This window comes from Pseudochaenichthys georgianus, chromosome 8 (genome assembly GCF_902827115.2).
Source record: "Pseudochaenichthys georgianus chromosome 8, fPseGeo1.2, whole genome shotgun sequence".
Classification (NCBI taxonomy): domain Eukaryota; kingdom Metazoa; phylum Chordata; class Actinopteri; order Perciformes; family Channichthyidae; genus Pseudochaenichthys; species Pseudochaenichthys georgianus.
Window position 1 is genome coordinate 24182879 of NC_047510.2, and position 23630 is coordinate 24206508.

General features: G+C 43.8%; 1 protein-coding gene across 1 annotated transcript; it reads right to left on the reverse strand.

Annotated features, from left to right (window-relative positions):
- Nucleotides 1-1112: 1112 nt before the first annotated feature.
- On the reverse strand, nt 1113-21679 carry LOC117450857 (GTP-binding protein Di-Ras1-like). Its single transcript, XM_034088849.2, is given in 4 exon segments — nt 1113-7635; nt 9088-9344; nt 9347-9428; nt 21492-21679. Coding segments are annotated over 3 exon segments (594 nt in total). The 5' UTR covers nt 9396-9428; nt 21492-21679; the 3' UTR covers nt 1113-7347.
- Nucleotides 21680-23630: the final 1951 nt, after the last annotated feature.

Sequence of the window (23630 nt, forward strand, 5' to 3'; positions counted from 1 at the left end):
TTATTATAACCACAGGAGAGCTATTTATAACTCGTACCGCATTGGCCTCATTCCCACTGATGTGTGAAATTATGCTGATGCCTATACATTTCTCCATCATTTCCTCACCTTTTAGCCCCCTCTTTCTCCTTCTCCCTGCTCCATTTGTCTCACTTCCTTCCTCCTATGCACCTTCTGTGTCCCCCCCCCACTCCCTCGTGTGTGTTGAGGCAGTGTTGTTACAGTGAATTACATCAGGGCTCTTCATTTTATGAGAAAAAAGCGGTGGAAGCCCATGACTGAAAGACGCTCTCTGGCCCACTCGTTTTGTGTCCCCTTGCAGTAAACAGTCACTCATTAGACATCCCCGGGTGGCTTGAAGCATCACTACGATCCAGTAGAAGTTCACCTTTCTGCGTGGATCTACGCCCCAGCGACCCCTCGGGAGGCCTTGTACCTATCGTACACCTCGCGCGTCAACATCACACTGTCTGCATAGCAACTGGGCTCAGCATCCCCACGCAGACGCCTAAAGACTCCACGTTCTTGGAGAGTTTGCAGAAGGATCTGGAGGTTTACTGTGTCAACGCAGCAGACATGTCCAGAAGGTAACGGCAGGAGAGAGGGAGGCTGCTGTTCCTCACTGACCACAGGAGAAGTTGAATGGCCTTCAAATTCCATTTTATTTGGAGTCTCCTTGCATCAAATAGTCCACATAGCTGAAGGTTACTCAAAAATGTTTGTCTAAAGAATTATGTAGCCGGATGTAGCGTGTCACGTAAAATGTGTTGTAGCCAAATGTTACATAGTGATGTCACTGTAATGGAGGTAATCAAAGTAGTCCAATTGAGGCATTGCAGGCAGGTGGGGAGTGAGTGGGATGTTGGCCTTTGCAGAATATTTACATGCACAAAAACCAATATAACACAACTACAGGAAAGAGAAACCCCAACAAGAGAAATAAGGCCCCTTTAAAGTCAGGGGAACAAGTGCTGTAGGTTATGAGGATTCACGCCTTTGCAAAAAGTCATGGGAATCTATCAAATAGTTTTTGAGTCAAGAGGAACAAATAAAAGAAGACGAGAAACACTCCTCAGTTCACATTTTTATTAGGAAAATCATTTTGCAGATTTGATTATTATTATCATCTATATATATATATATATTTATATATATGCTATTTTCAGTTATTCAGAGGATGCATCAGCACAGTATATCTTAATAGGAAGACTATTGCTAGAATAAATATCTATACATCATAATTGGTTAAATAAATAAAAAGTCCCAACAGAAAAAAGGAAATAAACCAAAAGAATAATTTACACAAAAAAACAAGTGCTTAAAAGAAATAAAACATTTGCTAAAACAAAGCCGTAAATCCTGCTGAGGAATTTATTTAAAAAATACAAAGATGATTCACAGTTTGTGTCCTTGTTCTCATGCTGGCTGGAACACCAATAGGGACCATGCAGGGATGAACGGCCAGAGCGACAGGATAGTACCACACTACTTTACCCACAGAGTCTAAATGCCCCACGGTATGCCGCTTGTCCACAGAAAACAGCTCGTGAGGGTCCGAGGCGATCAGACAAGATGTGAAGGGGTGAGGCGGAGAGGTTAATGGGGTCAGTTTTCTTTCAGATCCTCGACTCAACAGGACGTCAACCTGCCCCCGTTGGTAGGAATGAGTTCACGGAACATAGTTAGACTAGAACACAACAAACATTTCTTTGTATTTAGATAAACCAGCTGCCCTTCGTTTGAGCATCATGTTTCCCACCCTGCTATGGAAAAAACACACACGTGATCCACACTTCCTCTGCTGTACAACAACATGCTCTTATGCAACACGACCAGTAAGTGCCCAGTACCTGGTGACGTAAACTTTGCCTGGTCCTGATCTGGGACAAAAGCTGCCAATGTGGATTTCTATGGAGATCCAGTGTTTAACATTTAATAAATTAGTAAATCATTATTGCAGTATTTCAGAATTTCACGTATATTACCTTATAAAGCCTGTATTTGGTCGTATGATTGTTCATTTAAAATAGAATATTGGTCACTTTGGGCTTCCGTAGTTCACCCTGTTTAAAGTCAAAAGCTGTTTTACTTGCAGTTTTAGCTTATTTGTAATAAAGCTGGTTACGAAGCTCTCCTCTGTAGAAAACTTTGCAAGCGTTGCCGTGTCATTTCGAATTGGACACTTTGACTACAATAAGGAGACACAGGTGACGGCACCTTCCCACCACGGCATCCTTCCCTCTGCACACTCATCTCTGAAATATGAAGTCCTTTGAACACTATTTACAACTATCTACAATCAGGAGTGAGCAGGGTTGGCCTCCCGTCTGTTCTAGTGCAACCGACTCACAACACACACACAAACACACACACACACACACAAGAAACTGAGGTATTATATAAAAGTAAAGTCACGATTTCAGGGGGTCGGACAGCTGATTTATGGAGAAGTAATGCTGACGGATCAGAGCGGAAAACAGCCAGAGAGAGAATCAGGCTTCACTGACAAGGACTGTGTGTGAGAGTAATATGCGTGTATAAGTGTGTGTGTGTGTGTGTGTGTGTGTGTGTGTGTGTGTGTGTGTGTGTGTGTGTGTGTGCAGCTAAGGGCATGCAGTCTGTATATATGTGTGTGTGTGTGTGTGAACAATTCTCGATGACTCATGCAGAAATGAGTAGGCATCCTCCAAAGGAAAGCTTGAAATATCTGACCGAAGATGGTACAACAACAGCGTGTACGTGTACACACACACACACACACACACACACACACACACACACACACACACACACACACACACACACACACACACACACACACACACACACACACACACACACACACACACACACACACACACACCAGAGTGAAGGAAAGCAGATCGGTGGCTAATTGGACAGACACATGGATGCACTCGTGGGCTTCCGCACAGAAAGCAGCAGTGAATATGCTTCATTGATAAATAAGATGAGACAAGCGATGGGGGGACGGGGGCAGAGGTGTCTGTCCTGATTCATGCCAGCATTTAACTCACACAGCCCAAGAAACACAACGCACGCTCACACACTTCCCATGCACGCCTCCTCACATGCACATTTGAACCCTACACAGGCTGTAGGATGTGTAGGCGTTCTCAATATGTTCACACTATTCCTATCAATGGCACAGCCTCTCACTCCAGCTTGTTGTCCATACCGCCATCACGCGCTGTCCCATAGTTTTTCTCTGCCTGCTGTATCATATTCCACGCAGGGACACGGACAGCCTCCTGTAGACGTCAGCAGAACAACAGATTGCACAAACATGCGCTCGCAAGCTGGCGTTTTGCATTAACCCACCAGATGCGTCAAGCTCATATTTATGCAGCGTGTGCACCACTACTGCCGGTAGCAACACATCAGATCAGGGCAACTGTCTGAGAGATAAACTGATATTATTTCTAGCTTTTAAACCTTTTGAAGGACACAGACAGAAATCACTCCATCCTTCTGGCATCTAAAACAAGCCAGGACAAACTATGTAAATTACAATCCGTTTAGGGGTGTCAAACTCAATTTCATCGCGGGCCACATCAGCATTATGGTTGCACTCAAAGGGCCGGTTGTAACTTTAAGACTATATAAAAATACATATATAAATATTTAATATATATAATAATAATGTGTTATATTACATCATTGCCTCATTATCGGATAGGGTAATAACTTCATATTTAACTACGTCTGAAAGCAGAAGTCTAGGGCAAATAATTGCAAGTCTCTTCAGTGTGAATGTCACAAAATTATTTAAGAAGAAAAGCGGAAAAAAAAGTAAAAAAAAACATTTTGAAAAAAGAGTCAAATTCTGAGAAAAAAATTCTAATTTGAGATGCATTGTGGGACATGTAGTTTATGGGCAACGTGCTTCTGTAAATCGGCAAGTAACCATATAATAGACATATTATATTCTTTGCAAGCCCTTGTGGGGCCACATGAAATGAAGTCACGGGCCGGATTTGGCCCCCGGGCCTTGAGTTTGACACCCCTGGTTTAAAGTATGAACTGATGGCAAAGAGTGAGAGTGAGCATCCCTGGCTTCTAACATGTAAAGGGTACGTTTTACAATGCAACGTTTAGGAGTTTAGGAGGACCTCACATTAGTGCAAAGGACAACACATTGATAACTGATTCATTCAGAAAACAGAAACGGCCATGGAGTGGCACCTTTAGTTACATATTCACACATCGTAGTATTATCTGATTGGTATAGCTGAAGAGTGGATGTGTCAAATATATCATGAGCATCGTTATCAAGCTGTAAACTACAGTAAATAGCAACATCGAACCTCCGACTGTAGCAACGACTCCAAGGACTTCCCAGAAAGACAGTTTTTCTTTACATGGGTAACATCTTACTTGAAGCTCTTATAAACATTTCATTCAACTACCGTATGCTTTATTTACTATAACAACACCGTTGGAAGTTGTTATTTGATGGAACAATGCAGGAGGGACATTTTACATCAGGGGTGTCGAACTCAATTTCATCGCAGGCCACATTCGCATTATGGTTGCACTCAAAGGGCCGGTTGTAACTTTAAGACTATATAAAAATAAATAAATTTAAATATTTAAATATTTAATATATAAACTAATGTATTATATTACATTATCGGATAACTTCATATTTAACTACGTCTGAAAGCAGAAGTCTTGGGCAAATCATTGCAAGTCTCTTCAGTGAGAATGTCACAAAATGATTTTAAAAGACATTTTGAAAAAAAAGTCAATTCTGAGAAAAAATGCATATTTAGAAGAAAAAAAATTCAAATTTGAGATGCATTGTGGGACATGTAGTTTATGGGCAACGTGCTTCTGTAAATCGCCATGTAACTATTACAAACATATTATATTCTTTGCAAGCCCTTGTGGGGCCACATGAAATGAAGTCGCGGTCCGGATTTGGCCCCCGGGCCTTGAGTTTGACACCCCTGTTTTACATGGTGCTTATAAATGAGGCATCGCTGATTAATAAGCAAGTCTTCAAGTAAAATGTCACCCTAAAGTGCCCAGTGGTTGATTCTGCTGCACACATCTAGACGGAGAAGGAGGACGGATGGAAACAGTTGCTGTGCTTTTGTCCAGAAGAGACGGACACATAGTTAATCTGCGTCTTTGGGTTTAACAGAACCAGAGCAGATTATCCTGCACTCAAATTGTTGTTCAAACCGCCTTAGAGACGGAGAAAAGTAGGCAAATAATCTGTCCCCCGTCTGAGTCCTACTCGACCTACAATTCTGTGTGGTTACGTCACATCTTTACCGCAGCTAACGGTCATGAAACCCTGTTGTCCAGCAGAACCTCATTGTGCCATGTCCCGGACACATAACAACACTTACATCTACAGATGAAGGAGATACCGGTGAGCGTGACTGATTCCTCCGTGTTCAGATGCATGTTCAAGATGAAAATCACACGGAGGAGACAGATAAAAGGAAGAAAAACGTACAAAAAGGAAATACAAAAAGAAACGATAAAAGATATGCAGTTAAAAAAGTATTGTGCTTTTGGCAGTCCCGTGTATACCGTGTACAATATTCAGAGCTCCTGCGTAGGAACAAAAGGTTTAAACATGCACTTTGGACATACAGCAGAGCTCCAGGAGGGTATTCTGAGTAAGGGGAGATCCTTTAAACATAACAGGCAACAACATGAACAATTACAGTCGTGTGTGTGTGCGTGCATGTGTGTGTGTGTGTGTGTGTGTGTGTGTGTGTGTGTGTGTGTGTGTGTGTGTGTGTGTGTGTGTGTGTGTGTGTGTGTGTGTGTGTGTGTGTGTGTGTGTGTGTGTGTGTGTGTGTGTGTGTGTGTGTGTGTGTGTGTGTATGATATCAAGTGCAGTGTGAGGGCATTGAGGCTGAGCGCCGTTTGTCTTCATGTAGTCAGTCAACAGTGATACTCAGATTGACTTTTTTTGACACTTGCATGAATGCATTTGTGCGCATGCTGTGTGTGTGTGTGTGTGTGTGTGTGTGTGTGTGTGTGTGTGTGTGTGTGTGTGTGTGTGTGTGTGTGTGTGTGTGTGTGTGTGTGTGTGTGTGTGACTCATTCTGTTTCCTGTTTACCGACGCCTGCTTGTGAGAGGCAATGTGACCAAAACAACCAAAGAGGAAACAGAATTCAGGTTACATTAAATAATCTGTATGCAACCATTTTACATGTATCCCTTATTTATTTAATTATCTGTGTGCTTTTTTGTTTAAGGAGGGCTTTTCTGACTCTTACATGACTATATAAAGCTTCATAAGGATAGCAAAGAAGAATAAAAAAGGCAAAAGAAGAGACACCTTCACGTGGAAGGTGCCAAAGTAAACTGACACTCTTGACCTCAGGACCAAAAAGCTTCCTCTTCGTCTCGGCAATGATTATCCGAGTGTATCATCCTCGTAGACTTGATTTTCTGTTTCGAGTGTCCAGCTTCTTTTCCTCCAGAGCTTTTCTGAACCAAATGAAAGTCTTAAAAGGATTGTTGCGTCGTGTCAGCAGCGTGTACGTGCCGACCCGCTGGAAGCTCCTCCACTTCAGATGAGGACATTTAGAGAGCTTGCGGATGAGTTTTTAGTAGAATGACTTCTTGATAAATAATAAGGGTCTTTTTTTAATGTTTCTGGAGAGAGGCTGAGGATGCGGAGATTAAGCTTCAAACCTCACCCTTTGACTTGTTACTAATGTGCAGGGCGTGTTAGATGGAATATATTTAAATATCCCGTGTTTACATCAGAGTCCTCTGGGATGTAGCTGGGTGCGCTAATGTCATTCATGCTAACAGTATCACACCTGTACTTCCCCGGCACGACAGACACCTTGAGCTCATCATATGGAGTTTCCACGAGAACAGTGAGTTTAACTAAGTGTATCGACTCCGTTACAATTACATTACGTCTATTTGTTATAGTCGGGGGTATGCGAGGGGGGGCGCGCGGTGTGAGCTGAGTAGGGAGGACGGGCTTAGGTGAAGAAGTGAGAGAGGACAACATGTGTGTTGGATGACTTTAGAAACCTTCAGTCTCTTGTAGGCATTGCAGTCGAGACCCGCAGCCAGGTGTTGTGACCGCTTGGATGATGCTACGCGTACTTCTTGTTTTAAATGTGCCTCTTGATATTCCGCGCTCATTTCTCCTTTCCACAGAATGCACATTGATGTAAAGATCCACACGGAAAGCTGTGTCGGGTCAAACAGAGGTGAATGATGAGATTTCCGTTACACCTTCGTAACATTTTGCTCCGACGATACGTTTAGTGAGTCCTTCCTCTCTCTCTACTTCCTTTTCTCTGTTTTTCTTCCCCACCTGTCTCCACCTCCTCCATTTACATCACGCTGCATTTCCCCTTCAGTCTCTCGGCGCGGGACTGCTTCCCCGAGCGCTTTCCGTCGATGTTGAGGCTCATGTTCCTCTTCTTGTCCAGGTTGAGGAGCTCCTGGAAGAGCTCCGTGACGTTGTGGTTGGTCTTGGCCGACGTCTCCATGAAGGCGCACTTCCACTGGTTGGCCTGGGCTTCTCCGTCCTTGGTCTCCACCTCCCGAAGGGTCTCATCGCTCTTGTTCCCCACGAGCATGATGGGGATGGCCTCAACGTTTCCCTTTATGGCCAACACCTGCAGAGGAGGAGGAGGAGGAGGAGGAGGAGGAGGAGGAGGAGGAGGAGGAGGAGGAGGAGGAGAGGAGGAGGAGGAGGAGGAGGAGGAGGAGGAGGAGGAGACGACACCCGTTATGTTCTGACTGGGACGTGCACATCATCAATTATTTATATTTTAAAAAGATTGATTTAACATCGGATAAAAATATTTGCCGAAATGTATTCTTTACATCTGTAGACACGAAATGTTCCCAAATGTCACATCATAAATATATTTTGTTTTATTTATCCGTGTTTTATTTTAAATGTACATTTTCGGGGGTTTCTGTATTGTGCTTCCAGTGGTAGAAAGTGATGTTAATTTACTTGTGTGTGTGTCTGTGTGTGTGAGAGAGAGTGTGTGTGCCTGTGTGTGTGAAAGAGAGTGAGTGTGTGTGTGTCTAAGTACTGTACTTCTTTACAGTTGAGGTACTTTTGGTTTCTACTCAAATACATGTCAGTGGGAAATACTGAGCTGTGTACTCCACCACATTTATTTTATACATTAAACTCCTTTTGGGATTAAGGATGCTTAAAGAAAATGCTATAACAAATGTAATTCAAATGACCCCCCCATTAAGAGGTTATGGACATTCATCCACACTTTTAAATTGTATTCTAATAAATAAAAGTTATTATAAAATGGACATTTGAGAAAAATGTGTTCACTTTCATAATTCAAGTATATTTTGATGCAAATACTTTTCTGAAGTAAAATCCATTACGCAGGATTTGTACTTGTGAAAACGACATTAAGTACATGATCTACTTCCTTCATGTCGGGATCATGCAACAACAATAGTATATTATTATGTAATCAAAACAACAAAAAGCTGTGAATGTATCCTTCTAGCTGGACATGAAGGTGATAAATGCATCCTGGACTTCCATTCTCATTATAATACATGCAGATCACGGGTGTCCAAACTTGTTTTCACCGAGGGCCGAATACAGAAGGGCTGGGCCGAGAGGTATTTTGCCTCATAAGTTAAGTTATAAGTTGGAAAAGTAAATCCAATATAGGTCAATTGTTACTTGAGAATGCCTTCAGAAAGGGTTTCATTTATTGTCTTGCAGCTCATTCCTTAAAACAGAAGCTTCAGATTGATTATCATAAGAGCAAATATGAAGGGTATATTTCAAGGTTGTTACGTCCATTAGTTAAATAACAAAAAAAAAAATATTGGCAATATTGGACTTTTTTCTGTTTTCAACTTGAATTGACTGCATTTATTTGAACACTGGGCCTACTAACACATTGTAACATATATATTCAAGAAGTACAATATAAGACAAGCAGAAGTTTATTATACTTAAGTCATTATACTTTTTTAATTTGCTGAGTGAGGGCGGATTGAAAATGGTCCGCGGGCCGCATTTGGCCCCCGGGCCGTAGTTTGGACACCCCTGGTCTAGACACCTATCCACCCACCTGTTGGTAAATGGGTTTGAGCTCCTCCAGGGACTGCTTGCTGGTGATGGAGTACACCAGGATGAAGGCGTGGCCTTTAGAGATGGACAGGCGCTGCATGGCGGGGAACTGGTGGCTCCCCGTGGTGTCCGTGATCTGGAGGGTGCACACGCTCTTATCGCAGCTGATCACCTGGCGGTAGGTGTCCTCCACCGTGGGGATGTAGGTGTCCCTGAAGGTGCCTTTCACGAAGCGCAGGACCAGGGAGCTCTTCCCCCCCCCCCCGCCCCGAACACCACCACACGATAGTCGTTGCTCTGCTCCGGCATTCTGCCCCCCTCAGGCTAAAGACAGCGTTACACCTGTGATGTTGAGAGGGGAGGGAGGGAAGGGTGAGGGATGGGGAGAAAAGGATCATTTTAGCAAAGAGGTATTTTAGCAAATGAGCTGTCAGTAGATGAGGAAGCTGGTGGGACTTAACCTCCGCCGGTGGGTGTGAAAGCACTCCAGCCGTCCTCGTGGTCTGACTCTGAGCCAGAGCACAAATTAGAGAGGATGAGGTTGGTGAAGTGTTTCACCTGACGCAGACATTTCCCTGATCAGTACTATTCTCAGAGTCATAGTTTCTCAGTTTCAACCCCAAAAACATTAACGCTTTTTCTCATGTATTAACTTTAGCAACTGCAGCAATCCCTAGAGGAGACGGAGAGTCCTTTGAGGATGGTTGAAGGACAATAACATCGACGTATAATGCAACGCAATACAAGTCAAACAACAAGGACAAGACAAATGGTATCAACACCTCTCAAACACACACACACATTATAAGCATCCCAAAGATTAGCATTTGTGCACAATCATTTCTGTACATAAGTATTTCACTGATCATCAACTGAATCTGTTTCTTTAGAGATCCAAGCACAAGGTAGGACAGGCCAAACATGTTGGCTGCACGAATCAATATTTTCTATATTAACATTCGAGCTCAAAATGATACAAGTGAAAGATATCATCCGGGCCTCTGCAGTTACTTTGATCTCTACAGAGCCTTCAGGCGTCTTTCTGCGTATGCTTTGGTTTAACAGCCTGCTTTTTAAAAATATCTTTTGGATCACTCTCTCCGCTCTCAAAGCCTTGTTTTTTGCAGCAGCATGCAGGCAGCTGTTTTCAAACAAAATGCTGTACGCTCCACTCAGCACACAAAAGACAGAGATCAAAGATAGCAACAAGCTGATGAACACAATAAAGCATAAAGGGGGTTAAAATGAGGTAAAATAGATCAACAGATGGCCATAAAAGCGACTCAAACAAACAGTGAATGTGTAAAGAAGAAACTATGCTTAACAGTTTAGATCAGTGCTTCCACGTGGTCCACGAGCCCCCCCTAGTGGTCCGTGAGTATATTGGTAGCATTTCACATTTGAAATAAATAAATTTAGGTTTTCCGCACTCTCGCGCAAATATCTCCGCAATGGAGCGAGCTTAAGTTTCACTTTCGATTGCATCATATAGCCCAGCGCAACACCTTGATCACACATGTTGCCACTTCTTTGTACCAGTTTCACGCGATTTGTAGTCTGTTCTAGAAAAACGATGTGTTTTGGTATATTTGTGGAGTTCGGTGGTCCTTGGTATGAACAAGTTTGAGAAACACTGGTTTAGATATTAACTTAAAAATTGATGTTCAGGGTAAGCCATCTAAAAAACTAGTCATGTGTGTTATATGAAATACCCGTCGTGCACATCTAGTGTTGTACCTGTTAGATATGTAGGATTGTATCATGCATTATCTTATCTTATAGTTTTTAAATATACACTATGAAGTTGTTGGGAAAATACTGAATGTACTTTTTCAATATCGGAGTATAGCACATGCTAACAAACGCCCAGCTGTGTACGTTACAGGATGTATGATTACCTAGAAGAACACTGTGCTGAACATACGATAGCTTTGTTCCAACGATTAAATATGATGACCCTAGGGAGATAGGCATATGACCGTCATGTTTATTTCTTACGCAGGCCTTAGCTAATCTGAACTAAGCATTGAATACTGCTTTGAACCGGTATTCCTCCATCTTGTGACTGTAACTCCCTCTCTGTTCAGGAACTAGTTGACACATTCTCTGTACTGTATGTGACGACTACTTCCATTCTTGAGAGGATCATAAATACATGGATCCTGATATTGAAGCTGAAGCTGGTGATATTTTTCTAACAGAAGTAAAAAGGACATCATTCTAAAGCCATGATGAACTGGATTTGCAGTCGGCAGCATCAACGAACCTGCTGCAACTCATACATATGCATCAGAAGAAGACCCTCACACCTAATCTATCGCTATCTTTGTTGTGCTGAAGTCTCTTCTGAGCGTATGCGCACGATTACGCATTGTATCTGATGCATTATTTATCGGCTGTGGATCCAAACCTGCTTTGAGGTCCCATAACAAGATGCCCATTCAGTTGTGATCATGTGCAGCTCCATAAGCTCTAGTTGTAATGAAACAGTAAATTGACATCAATACTAGACGGAATAAGTGGATTTCTGTCATGCCTGCACTGCTGGAATCCACTATTGATGGCGGGGCCTCTGTAATTGCATTGCCAGTTTGGAGATAATATCAGTCGAGGAGCTCAAAATAAATGAGGGTTCAGGGAGTGCCTCTTGAGTTTTATAGTCAATCTATAGCTGTAAGTCTGGATGACGTGCAGGAGCGGGAACACACAGCCACGCGTTTGATTTGCAGATGAGTCTTCTGATCATATGCCTGCATGCTGTCCACTCTGTTAACTCTTTAAGGTCAGGGAAAGCAGAGCATCGTGTTTAATTGCTCGACGCGCAGGGTTGTCAAACTCAAGGCCCGGGGGCCAAATCCGGCCGTGACTTCATTTCATGTGGCCCCACAAGAGCTGGCAAAGAATATAATATGTCTATTATATGGTTACATGCCGATTTACAGAAGCACGTTGCCCATAAACTACATGTCCCACAATGCATCTCAAATTAGATTTTTTTTCTCAGAATTTGACTCTTTTTTCAAAATGTCAAAATGTTTTTTTTTTACTTTTTTTTCAGAATTTAGCTTTTATTTTTTAATAATTTTTTGACATTCTCACTGAAGAGACTTGCAATTATTTGCCCTAGACTTCTGCTTTCAGACGTAGTTAATTATGAAGTTATTACCCTATCCGATAATAATCCAATGCAGAGGCAATGATGTAATATAACACATTATATTATATATATTAAATATTTATATAGTCTTAAAGTCACAACTGGCCCTTTGAGTGCAACCATAATGCGAATGTGGCCCGCGATGAAATTGAGTTTGACACCCCTGCTCTACGGGGATTTACAACTCTGGAGAACTGCAGTTAAATCTTGTAAAAAAGATTTCCACTGTGCAATAAATGCTTTAACCTGCAATCACTCATTTGAACTTGTTTGAAAATTCATCCGGCAGTGAAAGTGCAACATGATGATGCATTTTGAATTGTCGTGTTGCTGTCGAGCTAAAATGTGAAAACACATCATCGACTTGAAGATTGAAGCAGCTGTAAATACTGTTTACAACAACAACGCCTCCCAATGATCTGCAGCAGTCCTCAGTTTTAAGGAGCTTTCAGGACACTTTCAGCCCACTGCTTTGATTTGATTTGATCCGCTAACTTTCGGTTCACTCTCAATAAGACCAGGAGGCTGTTTTCCTCACAGAAGCTTTGCCTCACCCTCTGTGTCCTCTCGCCAAACGGCAGACAGACAGATAGCGAGTACCTGGTGAAATAATGGATGGAGCTGTGCAGAAGTCATTACTCGACTATTTCTCAGAAGGACTCACAAACAAGACTCCAAATGAACGCTAATGGTGAAATCCCAGTGGTCTCACATCTATGCGATGTTTGTGAGCCACAGCCGCAGTGGGCATGTTGTTCAGTCCCAGGACAAGACGCCTCACCCCAGGTTGCTCCTGTGGGGATCGTCCACAGTACTGAGTGTTTGTGTTGCTTTGGATAAAAGCGTCTAGGTCCCCTATTATACTGTTCTTCATCAATATATTATAGCTCTCAGATATATACAAACATGTCGCTGAAGTGTTTGGCTCCAAACACCAAACAGATCATTGCAGCATTACCCATAATCCCCTCTGTTTCAGCCCTGTTTCGGGGGGTTACCTTGGTTGCTGATTGGCTAATGGTTACACAAGACAACACATCGTTATGACATCACAAAGTGGCCAAAATCTGATCAGCTCATTTTCAGACAGGTTTTTATAGAAATGGATCAAAAAGAGAGAGAATCTTTGTTCCTGAAACTTCCAGAGTCTCTTTCCACATAGGGGGGGGGACACACATGTTGATGTAGAAGAGACAAGGAGAAGAGGGGACACATGTTGATGTAGAAGAGACATGAAGAAGAGGGGACACATGTTGATGTAGAAGAGACATGGAGAAGAGGGGACACATGTTGATGTAGAAGAGACATGGAGAAGAGGGGACACATGTTGATGTAGAAGAGACAAGAAGAAGAGGGGACACATGTTGATGTAGAAGAGACATGAGGAAGTGGATTTTGCATCATAGGTCCCCTTTAACATCTACAGTGTGTGTTGTTCTAGTACCCAGAAATGTATGCATGTTGATAACTGTAACAATCTAGGAATATAGAATCATTTCAGATGACAGATGGGGCAGGAAACCAGTTCATTCGAGAACAGTTGAGCAAGATGAACCTCTTCACATCAACATGTCAATAACAATAGCTTCTTGAACGGGACTTTTCTTGACCCTAAAAGTCGAGAGTTTGCCTTCATTTTTCTCTTCCAAACAAATTCGGCCAAACATGGGATTTCTTGCCCTGACTGACTTATTTTTAGCGGTGTAGCTTTGTTCCAAAATCTCAGCGGCTTGGGGAGTGCAGTGTTATTTCTAGAGATGGAAATGGAGGCCAACACGACCAAAAGAAGAACTGATGAACCAGACTTTAGAACGAAGACTGCAGTGCTGTTAAAGTACTGACCATTTCACAGTTATTACTAAATACCACAATGAAATGTATTAAAAATACTCAGCGTCTACTTCAGGTAGGGCTGCTCGATTATGGCAAAAATCATAATCTCGATTATTTGGGTCAATAATTGTAATTGCGATTATTAAATGCGATTATTCATTGACTTTGAAAACATCCATTTATTGGAGAAAAAAAATGTGAACAGTGTGTTTTTAACAGTTGATTACCCTGAACTTTAAGTAGAATTCAACTGAAAAAAAAAAAAAAAAAGTAATAATAATAATTCAAAAAAAAATAATAATAATAATTAAAAAAAAAAAAATCGTTTTATTTCGATTACGTTGTTTTCGTAATCGTTGCACGCCGTAATCGTAATCGCGATTAAAATACGATTAATTGAGCAGCCCTAACTTCAAGCCAAATATCTATAATGAAAACGTACAGACAGGTCTGAGCTATTCGTGGATAGCTCCGATGGAGCAACACATGCTATGTTTCCGATGAGCATGAAAATACTCTCTTTATGCATCCGTTGCCTCTTAATATAAGCATCCTGAAATTGTTCCTTTGACCCGCTCCCTTTCTCTTCCGTCTCCTCCTCTCTCACTCCCCAGGCCTCCATGCTTTCTGATCAATAAACTAAAGCCGGTGTGGTTTTGATCGATGTGGCTCGTCTGTCCGGGCCCCGTCAGTCTGTCATCCCGCCCCGCTTGGTGCCTGTTTTTTAGACGGGGATTTCAGCTCCACAACAACGATCCTGCTCATCAAAACCTTCCTCCCTCTCTCCCGCCTTTCACCTGGACTAAAATTAGATGCCTCCCTCCTTCTGTCAGCAGCTATAACAGCACACACAGGTGCAACCTCACAGTGACACACGTACATATGAAAACACACACACATTCTACATTTGACCTTGACACCAGGCCTCTGAGATTAATGACACTCCTTCCAACGCAAGCTGTCTCTTCCTCTGTCTCCGTCCTCTGCTCTTGTTTTATTTGGAGTGAGAGGACTGCAGTTCCTTAATGAATTAATGGTACACTATAAATGCATCTGTGGCACTGCAGCCAAACTCCATTAGCAGATCGCTTTGGCACAGACCAAACAGGCCTCCCCTCGCCTCATTCAGAAAACAGAAGCAACCCAGCCTTCTCCAGCCGTTTATTTAACAGCACGAGCAAGGAAATGTCACCTTTAGCGAGAATATGCACATAATTTCCCTCAAGAGAGCCACTTACACAGCGGCACAAAGGAAGCGCATTCACCAACATCAAACACAATGCCATTCAACAGATCAAGAGCCTGATTAAGTCGACGCCCACAAAGCGCTCCCATGGTGTCTTTTGGAGAAAGGATTTTGTTGTCAAGCTGCAGATACTGGAATGCTGCAGATACACGGCTATTTGAGATGAGGGTCTCTGGAACATTCTGGCCACAGCTGTGCAAACACACACACACACACACACACACACACACACACACACACACACACACACACACACACACACACACACACACACACACACACACACACACACACACACACACACACACACACACACACACACACACGCACACACACACACACACACACTTTCTTCAGCTGCCAGACTGTCAGATACTGGATGAACATGTGTGTGTGATGTGTGTTGGCGTCAATGTGCAATGTAGCAAGAGAGTCCCTGTTCTCTGTGCACACATCAGCTCAAGTGTGTGTGTGTGTGTGTGTGTGTGTGTGTGTGTGTGTGTGTGTGTGTGTGTGTGTGTGTGTGTGTGTGTGTGTGTGTGTGTGTGTGTGTGTGTGTGTTTAACCAGAGGAATGAAACTGCATTTTCAGCAGGAGCAATTTAGAGACCCTGGCATTTTGATGAGGTTTGAACAGACTGTCGAGGTTCAATTTACACATTTTGATACAGTCTGAGACATTCAGTCATGCTGCTTCACTGTGTTCACACCTGCAGTTAAAACACATTTACATTTGTACTCCTGTAGTATTTTTGCATCTTTATTTGAAATATCCAGAATATTTTTATATTGTTTTGTTTATATTTAATATAATTATTTTTCTTCTGTAACCAAATCATTCCCCAATTTGGGATCAATAAAGTATCTATATTTCTATCTATCCATCTATCTATCTATCTATCTATCTATCCATCTATCTATCCATCTGTCTGTCCAGCCAGCCAGCTAGCCAGCCAGCGAGCGAGCGAGCCAGCGAGCGAGCCAGCGAGCCAGCCAGCCAGCGAGCCAGCCAGCGAGCCAGCCAGCCAGCAGAGCGAGCCAGCCAGCCAGCCAGCGAGCGAGCCAGCGAGCGAGCCAGCCAGCGAGCGAGCGAGCGAGCCAGCCAGCGAGCCAGCCAGCGAGCGAGCGAGCCAGCCAGCGAGCCAGCCAGCGAGCCAGCAGCGAGCCAGCCAGAGAGCCAGCCAGCGAGCCAGCCAGCGAGCCAGCCAGCCAGCCAGCGAGCGAGCGAGCCAGCCAGCGAGCCAGCGAGCCAGCCAGCCAGCGAGCCAGCGAGCCAGCGCGAGCCAGCCAGCGAGCCAGCCAGAGAGCCAGCCAGCGAGCCAGCGAGCGAGCCAGCCAGCGAGCCAGCCAGCCAGCGAGCGAGCGAGCCAGCCAGCGAGCCAGCGAGCCAGCCAGCGAGCCAGCCAGCCAGCGAGCGAGCGAGCGAGCGAGCCAGCCAGCGAGCCAGCGAGCCAGCCAGCCAGCGAGCCAGCGAGCCAGGCGGCGAGCCAGCCAGCGAGCCAGCCAGAGAGCCAGCGAGCGAGCCAGCCAGCGAGCCAGCCAGCCAGCGAGCGAGCCAGCCAGCGAGCCAGCCAGCAGCGAGCCAGCGAGCCAGCCAGCGAGCGAGCGAGCCAGCGAGCGAGCCAGCGAGCCAGCCAGCGAGCGAGCCAGCGAGCGAGCCAGCCAGCGAGCGAGCGAGCCAGCCAGCGAGCCAGCCAGCCAGCGAGCCAGCCAGAGAGCCAGCCAGCGAGCCAGCGAGCAGCCAGCCAGCGAGCCAGCCAGCGAGCGAGCGAGCGAGCCAGCCAGCGAGCCAGCCAGCCAGCGAGCCAGCCAGCGAGCCAGCCAGCGAGCCAGCCAGCGAGCCAGCGAGCGAGCCAGCGAGAGCGAGCGAGCCAGCCAGCCAGCGAGCCAGCCAGCGAGCGAGCGAGCCAGCCAGCCAGCGAGCCAGCCAGCGAGCGAGCGAGCCAGCGAGCCAGCCAGCGAGCCAGCCAGCCAGCCAGCGAGCCAGCCAGCGAGCCAGCGAGCCAGCCAGCCAGCGAGCCAGCAGCGAGCCAGCGAGCTAGCCAGCTTGCCATCCATCTATCTATCTATCCATCCATCCATCCATCCATCCATCCATCCATCCATCCATCATCCATCCATCTATCCATCTATCCATCCATCTATCCATCTATCTATCCATCTATCCATCCATCTATCTATCCATCCATCCATCTATCCATCCATCCATCTATCCATCCATCTATCTATCTATCTATCCATCCATCCATCCATCTATCTATCATCCATCATCTATCCATCCATCCATCCATCTATCCATCCATCAATCCATCCATCTATCTATCTATCCATCCATCCATCCATCCATCCATCCATCCATCCATCCATCCATCCATCTATCTATCTTTCTTATATGTAAAAGTGACCAGCATCAATTAACTAAAGGAATTCTGACTAGTTTAAGAAAATAGGACAACATTTCAAATAATATATAACTAAAACAGCGAATCATCATTTTTACTTGTGCATGAAACACCTGCATTACACAATTAAAAAACACAAACAAAGTTCCTTTAAGACTAAGTGATACATGTTCGTATTATGCATGAGAGAACCAACATTTCAGCAGGCTTTGCTTGAGGTGTTTAAACGCTGTGTAAGACTTCAGGTGTGTCTGATTCTCATCAGTGTCAATCTATACTGTGATTGAGCGTGCACTACAGTACGTCCATGCAGTTTGTACCTCAGACTACAGGAGATGCAGCACTGTGGTCTTGGCTTAGTAGCTAATCATTGAGCTTAACCTCCTCTCCACTGCAGGCCTACTCTGCATTGACCCAATTCCCAGGACTTAAGATACCAGTGGTCTTCCTATAAGACAACATGCCGCCCCGGATGGAGCTCTTTGATCCTCCATGCACATCCCGTTGACTCAGCATGCTCTGACACAAACACTGTGGCATGGGAATATACGCTGAGCCAGATACATTAACAGTGGGAGTGATATGTATCTGTCTATTGATGCTCACATTTAGGTTGGACCAGAAGGTTTTGCAGCAGAATATCCATCCATCAACCACATAGGACCATAAGACTATTAAACACCTGCACTTTGAAACAACATCCATAACATTCATCTGGCTGCTACTTAGAAATTACTTGTATTACTTGTATTACTTGTATATAGACTCGTATTGCACTATCTCACTATTTTTCTTTTTGTATTTACTATTTTTTTGCACTATTTTTTTCATTTTTATTGTGTTGCACCATTGGAGGAGCCTGTGACCTAAGATTGTCATCGTCATAACTACACTGTAGCTATGTACACATGACCAATACAAGCCTTGAACCTTGAACCTCTCAGCAGGGGGGGGGGGGCAGGCTGGGGCCAGTTACATCATGAGAGGGGCACAATAACAGGGGGGGGTCCCTGGTCAGTGTTACGGGGGGCACTGGCCCCTGTTGCCCCCCCATAGAACCGCCCCTGCTATAATAAGCCTAAACAGAATACAGTAAATATGCACTTTCAATAAGAGTTCAGGAAAACATTTCAACCTCCAGCCAATTGATATCTTAACTGCACTGAAACAATGCAACCCTGTGTGATGCTGATTCGACACCATGGTGTTTACACAGGACTGGATGCAACATGGCTATGAAATGAGTGTGAGTGTGCATTAGTCGTGAGTATTAGCTCGACCTGGGGAACCCTGGGCTGCACCGTCTGGCCTCTCCATAAGACTCTGCTAATACCTCGGCCGTGCAATCAGGGAAACACCGCATGCAGAGCCTGCATGTTAACGCCAGGACAAAGAAAGAAATGCAGTTTCCGACAGAGCAATCAATGTTTTCAAGTGTGCATTGTATATCTAAACATTTCTTTATCGTTCGATAAAGCGGATCTTTGGGGCTGTGACTGTCTGAGTGTTGCAGAAGCCTGCCTGCAGTGACAGATGGAGACGGTTTGGTACGTTTGGATTGGCTCCACTGGTTTCGACAGGCGCAGCTTTCTTTATAAGACCACTTGATCCACGTCTGATAACGACGCACATGGAAACATCAAGGGAATCCCACTCCATTTGTGACGCTCCCATGATGCAACTGGGATTCATGAAACTGACCATTAACGTTTCTTCCACCACAAAATATATCTCGTGATTTGGCAAATCAGATGGAATAGATTAAGGGTGCTCGTAGGGTTTTATACTTATTAAAGAACGGCTGCTATTTGACCATGGCAAATAAAACATGGTCACCCAGAGGTCATGGTGTGCATAATGGACCAGAACAGCAATCAGGACTTCTAGTTATGCACCACACCAAGACAATCCTGCCTAATGCCATGCATAATAAAGACTAGACCTTTCAAGTAAGCTGATGCCGTCAGAACAACTCAAACACTCCAGCATTGATCTGTTCCAGTATTAAAGCAGACGTTATGGACTATATAGTTATATATAGCTCAGAGGTTGCTCTTGACTAGACGTGTGCTGCCAAAGCAACAGACACGCCTAAACACATTGGGGAGACAACAGGTAACTACAAACTCAAAAAAACATTATCAAGCTCAGTTTGAGATTACATCTTCTGTTTCATGCTTTAAATTGTAAAATCAAGCCTGAAATTAAAGGGGGCTGCATCCTATTAAGAATGAGCTGTGACATGCTCCCAATAAAATGCCATATTGTGAAGAAAAATGTTTACTTTTCACTTGTTAGTCGATCATTACATCATTAGAATTTGTTTCTATTTTCTGTAATCTGATATTTTTCTCATTTGCTTTTTGATGTTTTATAATCGTGTCTTTGGTTCTTATCCAGCAGGTTGTAATTGTTGTTCTCAGAGAGTGCTATAGAATAAACCAAATTCTTACTTTACATAATAGAAAATAAAGACAATGGCTTAACAGTTGCTGAAAGTATGTTGGATGGATCTTCACTCGAGGGAAAACTTCTTGTTTACTGCAACACCTCTCATATAGTGTATGCATGAAGGGTTAATTTATTACGCTTGTAGACATTTTAAAAACGTAAAACTACACCCATACCATACTGTTTTTGTAATTCTCTGAAGCCTCAAAAACTCTCTGAATCCAGTTTCTCACAACCCCAGCTCTTTGTGGGCCTTATCGTGTAAATCACAGAATGGGGGGGGGGGGTCTGCTTTTGCCTCCTGTCTTGAGCAAACCTGAGTGACGCCCATGACAGAGTCCAACATGTAGCCACATCGACCACAGGTATCTCCCATAGCTTTGTGTGTGGTTTCAGGAGCCAGAGCTTGGAAATAAAACATAAATAAATAAACACAACACTATAAAAATCTACACCCACTCATCTCCAACATCATCAGGATATTTGCCCTAGTATTGAGTCATTTCTGTGTTAGGCCTGAGCAGCAGAAGTGTTCTTATGCAACCAAACAGTAGCCATTCAAGACAGACAAACACATCGACAGGCTGGCAGGACACTGACACCCCCCCCCACACACACACACGGCCTGAATGATGCACTACTCCTTGTCTATGTCATGACGGCTCTGCTCTCCACGAGATGCGCATAAAACAGCACGTCGGGCATGGAGGAGAAACACAGATGGAGGATTAGCCATGACATTTGCCACAGAAATCGGGTTTCTGCGTCACGCTGGCGTCATTATTATTACTGTATATAGTCTAATGTTGACGTGCATTAAGGGGTGGCAGCGAGGAGGAGAGGGCTTGGCGTCGGAGGGCCAGATTGGTTCCGCAACGCCATTACAGACCACCATACTGGGTTCATTCATAAATACCAGAGGATCGCCATCTCGCAACGGTGCCATCATTTCGCAGTCGCAGCGAAAGCCCCCCTCCCTTCCCTTTACTCTTCAAAGCAATAATCCCAACAACACCCTCACATCTCACCCCCTCTCTTTCCTGCTGACTGCCAATATGGCTGTGCGGGCATAAGGCTACATACAATGATAGAGTAACGATATACGTTATCAAACAACAAATGTGTTGCGTGTTAGCAGCCGGTGTGCATGCGTTTAAATAAATCTGATGCATAATGGAAATAAAATGTCCTGTCCCCGGATGGAGCAGCAGGGATCGTGTGCGCCCAGCAGCCAGCAGAAGGACCGCGGTTACGCCACTGAATACCAACATCTACCCTCCATGTAGGGATGTGGTGCCGAGCAGCATCTCTCCATACCTGGTCGTGAAGTATAGCTCCGCTTCAGGCTCGTCCTCGGTTCAGACGGATGGAAGACAAACGCCGAAAGCGTCTTAAAGCATTTTACACGGTTCATGTAGAGCTCATGTCGTCCGATTTCCAAACACCACCAGCAGACTCTCTCTCTTCCTCTCTCTCGATCTCTCGCATATAGGACGTGGGAGGTGCTATGCCCTCTCCCTTTTCTGTCCACACTGGATTTTCTTTCAGTTTATACACTTCCTACTGGTTGGATGCCAGCAAAAAAACATATTTAAAACAGACTTCCTCCTATTTAGAAATAAAAAATATGTAAGTGCAACTGTGGGAATGTTTGGATTATACCAACGTTAAAAAGAATCAAAGAAAAATGTGCATTCATATTTAAGAGACTTCACAACCCCCCCCATAATCCTAATATTTATTGATTATGACGAGCCTCAATCTTTTGTGAAATATAACCTACTATAAACCTAGTAGATGGTCCCCAAGGAAATCACATTGAAGCAGCCCAATGGATGACATACAGAGCACAGTCAACCCATTTCATTTCCAAATGTCGACGTTTTAGCCACAACCAAGTATCTATGAGATATAACAGGCTAAGGCAGATTTGCAAATGTGACATGCAAAATAAACAAGTTAAATGTATAAAAGTTAGATTCAGGCATGTGACTAACAATATGCAAACAGACCTCAAGTAGGCCTTCGGGTTTAAAAATAACAAATAATACATCAATCAAATCAGAAATATAACTGCATCAATCAAGCAGATGTGTCTAAGGAAAGTCGAAATACCAAATTAGATGCATTGTATTCAGTTATATAAGAAAGGTTATATGGAGTGAGCTATAGGGCTTTTAATCTTATAACTAAATATAGATTAAAGGGAACAAATAAATCATATCTCATGTTGTCTGATTAGCACCACGGACAGCGACCTGATTGTGTTTCAGCACCACAGAGACAAAGAGACAGAGACAGAGACAGAGAGAGACAGAGACAGAGAGAGAGAGAGAGAGAGAGAGAGAGAGAGAGAGAGAGAGAGAGAGAGAGAGAGAGAGAGAGAGAGAGAGAGAGAGAGAGAGAGAGAGAGAGAGAGAGAGAGAGAGAGAGAGAGACACGAGTAGAGTATAGCTGCACGTGCACTTGTATGTAATACAGACATAATAACACAGCAAGATTACATGTACTGGGCGGATAGGAGGGATTGCAGAGTCGATAAACCAGGAAGTATATCAGCCCGGTATCATGCATCACGCCACAATAATTCGCAGCAGGAATGAAAACGTTACAATAACTTCGTTTAAAACCACAAACAGGAGCGAGGAAGCCTAGCTCTGGTGCAAATAAAGACCTGTGATGGAGTCAGACCGGGCCTGGTTCTGTTGTCTGTACGTGACGGTCTCACTGTATGACTCACCCTCTCTCCATGCACCAGGCCTCTGTCGCCCTCTGTCTGTGAGCCTGGGAGCTGCAGGAGAGAGGCAGACAGTGGGGATACCAAGAAGCATTGGGTCAGTTGGGAATGAGATAGGTAGGTGGGTTTAATAATCCCAATTTCGGAAATTATTTTTGTTACAGGAGCAGTGTGTTAAAACAACATTAAAATACAAATACTTAAAAAGTTGAATAGAGTTAACAATGAAAATTGTATATCAGATATAAACAATTCTGGATAATTAAATTGTTCTTTAAAAAAGTCAAACATGCTGCTGTAGCAGTAATATAGGCTTATTTGCAAATGCCAATGTTTGCAATTTTTTTCCATCTATTTGCAGAAAACATCAAATCTCTCCTGTGGTGAAATTAACATATATTTATGTCAGATGCAGGGACAGAATATCATGCTTTTCCATATGTGCGCATTCACTGGGAAAGACAAATATTCAAAATAGCTTACATCCTACCATCAAACTCAAATCAGGTATACAAAAGGATATTCTAATCTAATATTCTTCCACAAACATTGGGTGATCACAAAACACGAGAGTCTACAGTGGTGCTTTAAGCTAAATGCTAACATCGGGATGCTAACATTGACAATGACCTGGAAAGCATAGTAATATTTACCAATATCTTAGATTTGCCAAGTAGAATTTAAGAGTAAGCTGAGCTGAGGCGGGAAAACGAAAAAGT